The sequence below is a fragment of the Blennius ocellaris genome, assembly GCF_963422515.1.
Source record: "Blennius ocellaris genome assembly, contig: SCAFFOLD_79, whole genome shotgun sequence".
NCBI lineage: Eukaryota > Metazoa > Chordata > Actinopteri > Blenniiformes > Blenniidae > Blennius > Blennius ocellaris.
This window is the reverse complement of record NW_027661942.1, coordinates 203,242-209,992: the sequence shown is the minus strand read 5'-3', so window position 1 is coordinate 209,992 and position 6,751 is coordinate 203,242. Positions and strand designations below refer to the sequence as shown.

The following is a 6,751-nucleotide window of genomic DNA, read 5'->3' as shown; positions in this document are numbered from 1 at the left end:
TTTGTCTGGCTCATGGGGTCTGGGTGTTTTATTTGTCTGTTTCATGGGGTCTGGGTGTTTTTCCTCTGATTCTGACAAGAGATGTCGGTTGAATGTGTTTTGGTCTCCGGTCCAGCAGAGGTCGCTGCAGCGCACTACCCCTACTGCGCATGTGTAAAGGAACATTTTGGATGCGGAAGGTAAACAACCCACCGCCTGTCGGAGCTCTCGGCGGTGAACTCTCTCTCCTCCGTCCGCGTCTCTGTCTTTATCTGCCCGCACTCCCTTCCCCCCCCCCCCCCCCCCCCGCCCCCCCCGGGTCCCACTTCCTTCCCCGCCATGTCTCAGATCGAGCTGCTGCGGCTGCTCATCACCCAGCGGCTCACCGCGGCCGCAGAGGAGATCTTCGGGGTGTTCGGTAGAACCATCGCGGAGTACGAGGAGGAGATCTGCCGCTCCAAGCTGGAGATCGACCGGCAGCGCCGCCTACTGGACCTGAACCGGACCCCGCAGATCAGCCTGCAGGGGGGCCCAGGTGGGTCAGTCCTCCGGGTGAGGGGGGCCGGAGCCCCCGAGAGCCACATTTTGGGAATTATGGAAGCGAGTATAGACCAAAAATCTACTTAAATGTATTAACAGAAATGCATTTTCAAATTAAAGCTACATTTTTGACTCATTTGAAATTAATAATCAATCATCCAAACAGCATTTCCATTTTCTGTTTCAAAACTGCTCATTGTTACTTAATGCAAAATTCTTACTTTATAATATGAATATGTTTATATTATGTTCTATTTTCATTACTGTGTGTTCTAAATCATTATTTCAATTCTTGTATCTCATAAAAACTTGTCTCAGTGCAAAACATGTACTTAATGCATTTCACTTCACAATATATTGTCTGTCATAGTTGTGTGATGAATAAAGGACTTCTAAGATTTAAAAGTCATCTTTTGAAAAGTAATTGTTGAGTCATTTTATGTTTACTTTGATCCAAGTCACAGAATCTGCAGTCTTGAAGACAAAATGAAAAGGCGTTTCTGTTAATACATTTCAAATCCATATTTGCTCCCAGAAGTAACGGCTCTATTCTCCAGAGGAAGTCTGGAACCTCAACATTTACTGCTGCTGCTGCAGCCGCGTTGTTCCAACCAGGATTGTATTGATCTATTAAAGTGCAGCATCAGTAAACTGTATCATAACTAAATTGATCAAAGACCACAAATCTACACACTCAGTACAATTTCAACAGTTTTACTCTTGTTCATATTACAAACACTTGATCAAAGGGTGTGACTTGGGTCCGGATCAGTTTTAGTCATCAGTACTGACCCCATTATTCAGATGAATGCTGTCTTGCAAATATACTTATTTCTTTGAACAACTAGCTTGTCCAAAGCTGAAATCTTCATTGGAAAAAGCTTCCCACTGAGCTAAAGTGGTCCAAAATACATCTGGAGACGTCCAGACGACTTCCTCAGGGGGGCCAGAATGAAAGTTTGTTATACGTCTTTCTTGGACGTTGTCTGGATGTTGATGACGGGTCGTCAGTCTATAGACCACGGCGTCATTCCTTCTGATGACTGATCACGAGGCTCCACAGATGCTTTCAGCCAATTGTTTGTCTCAATCAGTTCATCACAAACACCAAGATGGTCAAAGCTAGGGGTTTCCTTTTTCCCACGCTCCCTGAAGTGCTCTCTGTGTTTCAGTCCTTTCTGAACAGCAGGACTGGAGCTCTCCCCCCGACCCCGGTGGCGTGGCCCCCCCACGCATCAAGGAGGAGGAGGAGGAGGTGGAGGAGGTGTACTCTGACCCACACGAGGCTCCGCCCCTGACCCCGGACAAGAACGACATGGACTTCCTGTTGTTCCACAGGAAGCAAGACTCGGAGGAGCCGGGCCCCCTGCCGGGCCCGTCGGACCTCAGCTTGGACCCCCTGGAGCCCCCCCAGATGAACGGGGGGCCACACGGCGCTGCGCTGGATGCACTGCTGTCCGAGGCAGTGGACTCGTACGTGTGCGCGTTGTGCGGCCGCTCCTTCCTGCGGCGCCACCACTGGACCAAACACATGCAGGGCCACCGCAAAGCAGACGCCAAGGTCACCAAGTCCTACGTCTGCAACATCTGCGGCAGGAAGCTGTCGCGGCTGGACGGATACCACAAGCACCTGCGCATCCACACCGGAGAGAAACCGTACGCCTGCAGCCACTGCGGCCGGCGCTTCAGCGACAACTCCAACTTCAAACGACACATACGCACACACACCACGCTGACACAAGACACGCAGACGCACGACACGCAGACGCACGACACGTAGACACAACACGCAGACACATGACATGCAGACGCACGACACGTAGACACAACACGCAGACACATGACACGCAGACGCACGACAAACAGACACAACACGCAGACACATGACATGCAGACGCACGACAAACAGACACAACACGCAGACGCATGACAAACAGACACAACACGCAGATGCACGACACGCAGACGCACGACAAACAGACACAACACGCAGACACATGACATGCAGACACACGACAAACAGACACAACACGCAGATGCACGACACGCAGACGCACGACAAACAGACACAACACGCAGACGCACGACACGCAGACGCATGACAAACAGACACAACACGCAGATGCACGACACGCAGACGCACGACAAACAGACACAACACGCAGATGCACGACACGCAGACGCACGACAAACAGACACAACACGCAGACGCACGACACGCAGACGCATGACAAACAGACACAACACGCAGACGCATGACAAACAGACACAACACGCAGACGCATGACAAACAGACACAACACGCAGACGCATGACAAACAGACACAACACGCAGATGCACGACACGCAGACGCACGACAAACAGACACAACACGCAGACGCACGACACAACACGCAGATGCACGACACGCAGACGCACGACAAACAGACACAACACGCAGACGCACAACACGCAGACGCACAACACGCAGATGCAGAAGAAAGAAGAAAAGAAAAGTGAATCCCCAAACTTTGAATGATTCTTAAATGTTCCAAACAAGTAAAAACCAAAGCTTCTTCCCTTTATTGTCACAAGACTGAATAGATAACGAAATGTTCATATTTAATAATCTGCAATCTGCATTTTTAACCCAAATAAAGTTAAACAATTGTTTGTTTAGCTTTAAATTAAAAAAAATGATGACAAAACTAAATCTAGAGGACCGAGACATGCACCCTGAGGAACGCCACAACTCATTTATTTTTATTTCATCTGGACATTATCAGATGAGGGTCTGCTAATCTCAATCCCGGATAATCTCCGGGTTTTGGAGATCTTTAAAAGACTGAAGGACCAAGACGTGATCCCTGAAGACCTCCACCACCTGCAAGGTTGTTTTCCTGTTGGTTTTTTAATACATTTTCCATATTTGGTGACACGTTTACTTATTTGTCTTCTGGCTCTCATTGTGAAAAGTTGAGTGGATATAACTTAAATCTGATCAGGACGTCAAACCTTTGGATTTTTATTGACAAACATGAGAAAAGTAACTTTGTTATTTTTCATTGTTTTTCAAATGTTAACCCTTTAGTTTTTTATGATCAGTAATCATTACATTTCAATCAATCAACTTTATTTATATAGCACTTTTTATACAACAAAGTAATACAAAGTGCTTAACAAGATTTAAAAACAGTGCAAAGATAAAAATAGATAATTAAAAAGCAAATGAACACACATGCAAACATGTAGACACACACACACCTGTAGGGATTTATTACCTCATATGGATCACTAGTTATGTTGTGGTTGGCTATCGATAATGATTAATAATGATCAAAGATAGTTATTAATAATGTTATTGAAATATTATCTGATGTGTATCAGAACCTCGGAGCTCCACCTGTCTTAACAGGAAATGATAGTCAATTCAGTTCTATCAGTCTCATAAGATATACTAAACTGTTCATCAGGAATTTGAATTAATAGTTAAATTAATTACAATTACCAGAATTAACAGTAAAGATTGAAGGATTTTGGAGTTCTTGACACAGAAGAGTCGACATTTCATTCTCCTTTGTGCTCATTAATAACACAGCAAGTATGATTCCAAACATTATATTTATTTACAATGAAAACAAATAAACACAGATTCTAACTACCTATATACAGTGTGTGTGTGTGTGTGTGTGTGTGTGTGTGTGTGTGTGTGTGTGTGTGTGTGTGTGTGTGTGTGTGTGTGGAGAGAGAAAGAGAGAAAGAGAGAGAGTTGGAGGGAGTGTGTGTGTGAGACGTGTGATGAACTACAAAACAAGATGGCGGATCACAAGAAACTACATTCCAATGGAGGTTATCAGAGAGCAGGAAGTCTGTCCTGGGTCTCCACCATGTGCTGGAGAACAATGGAACATGAAGCTAGTCTTTAGCGTCTGCTTCCTGTGTGTCTCTGCTAAAGGACCATTTCTAGAATGACTTGATGTGAATGAGACTTGTTTTGTAAAACGTCAGGAGTCGTCAGATGGTGTTCAGTTACTGTGTGATGTTGTCTTTGACCTCTGCAGCCCTGAGGTTCCCCGGCAGGTTGTTCCACAAACGGGGGCCCTAGGAGCTGAACCAGCCTCCCCGGGGGTCTTGGTCCTCATTGGAGGGACAATTAAAAGGCCGGAGGACCTCAGGGCTCGTGATGGTCGATATGGTAAAAGTAGTTCAGATAAATAAGAGGGTGCAAAACCGTTAAGACACTTAAAACCTAATGTAGCACCCGCCTCATCAACCTATGGGGCGGGGCCTGGGTAAACTTATGATATTCCCTTTGTATTTATGCTCAACAATAAAATAGGATGTAAGTAAAGGAAAACCACACACACAGTACTTTAAATATAAATACCTTTTAGTAACTGTATTTTTAGTTTAACAAAAAAAAACAAAATAAGAAATAAATGAACTAATCACTCGGGTTCAGTGACAACCAAAGTAATACTCAAACAGAAATTATACCCGTTCAAATCACTCCAAATACATAAAAATGAACCAAACATGTGATGGGCCCACACACACACACACTTTCACTCACACACCCCACAGTTCACAGAAGTCCAGGAAAAACTACCCCTACAACCCTGTTGCAGGCCTGTTTCGTGCTTGTGTGCGTTGGACCTCAAACACTGGTCTCACTCTCTGAGCGAAGAAAAAAAACGTAGCACGTGCCAAGCAGTGGTTACTCACGGCTCCCATCACAGTCCATGTTCCCCGCTGTCCGCGGGGAACTGAGGAAAATGGCGCCTCGCCGGCAGGTACAGCCACGATGCTGGATCCGCTCGGTACGGCTCAGTCCGACTTCTCTCGTCCACACCGGAGGGCGCAGATCCTCTCACCAAGGCACCAAAGTCCGTCTTATCAGGTAACATTCCGTTTACCTAACAACAAAACTTTCAGCCTCCAAAAATCTCGAAAACACGACACAGTTTGGTCAACTCCGTCTCTCTCTCCTCCCGGAAAACACCGTTCTCTCCCGCCCCCTCACATCAAACTGCTCACGCTATTGGCCGGAGTCTCCTGAGCTCTACATGAGCCAATCAAATCAAAGACATTTTAGATAGACACTTCTTAAAACCAACAATACTGTATAAATAACATTGCACTTCAAAACATTGAACACAGATGAACTTACTTTTTTTTCTTTTTGCATGACATGAACTCTTTGTAGATTTTTTTTAACTTTTTTTCTTTAAATTGTATTTTAAGAAAACACACAACCATAACCATATTTATACATTTCTTTTTTAAACACCTCAATACAAAAATGAATTTCCCATGACTTACGAACCTGTAGATGGTTTATATATTGTTTTGAAAATACACTACACCCATTATTTTAGCAAGGGCTACACTAATAAAAGAACCTTAAAATAGAATGAGGAGCCAATGAGTGATTTTAAAACAGGCGTGATGTGGCCCCCCTCTGGTCCTCATCAGCACTCGTGCAGCAGAGTTTTGTAAAAGTTGTAGTGTTGATAAAGTTTTCTTTGGAGACCAGAGAGCTGGGCGTTACAATAGTCAATCTGACAGGAGATAAAAGCATTAGCTCCTCCTCTTCCTGAGACAGAAGTGGGCGGAGTCTGGCTATATTCTTCAGGTGATAAAAACCAGTCTTTGTGACATTTTTGATTCACAAACAGCTGTGTGTCATCAGGAGACACAGACACATACAGCTGTGTGTAATCAGGAGACACTGTCACATACAGCTGTGTGTAATCAGGAGACATACAGCTGTGTGTAATCAGGAGACACTGTCACATACAGCTGTGTGTAATCAGGAGACACTGTCACATACAGCTGTGTGTAATCAGGAGACATACAGCTGTGTGTCATCAGGAGACACAGACACATACAGCTGTGTGTCATCAGGAGACACTGTGTGTCATCAGGAGACACATACATCTGTGTGTCATCAGGAGACACTGTCACATACAGCTGTGTGTCATCAGGAGACACATACAGCTATGTGTCATCAGGAGACACTGTCACATACAGCTGTGTGTCATCAGGAGACACTGTCACATACAGATGTGTGTCGTCAGGAGACACACATCTGTGTGTCATCAGGAGACACTGTCACATACAGTTGTGTGTCATCAGGAGACACCGTCACATACATCTGTTTGTCATCAGGAGACACATACAGCTGTGTGTCATCAGGAGACACTGTCAAATACAGCTGTGTGTCATCAGGAGACACCGTCACATACATCT

The 6,751-nt window shown here is 45.0% G+C and overlaps 1 protein-coding gene across 1 annotated transcript; it reads left to right on the top strand.

Moving 5' to 3' along the window:
- The first annotated feature begins 312 nt into the window (after positions 1-312).
- On the top strand, positions 313-3,306 carry LOC308148542 (uncharacterized protein). Its single transcript, XM_080522009.1, has 2 exons — positions 313-514; positions 1,692-3,306. The coding sequence occupies exons 1-2, from the start codon at positions 319-321 to the stop codon at positions 2,297-2,299; spliced, it is 804 nt and encodes a 267-aa protein (XP_080378135.1). The 5' UTR covers positions 313-318; the 3' UTR covers positions 2,300-3,306.
- Positions 3,307-6,751: the final 3,445 nt, after the last annotated feature.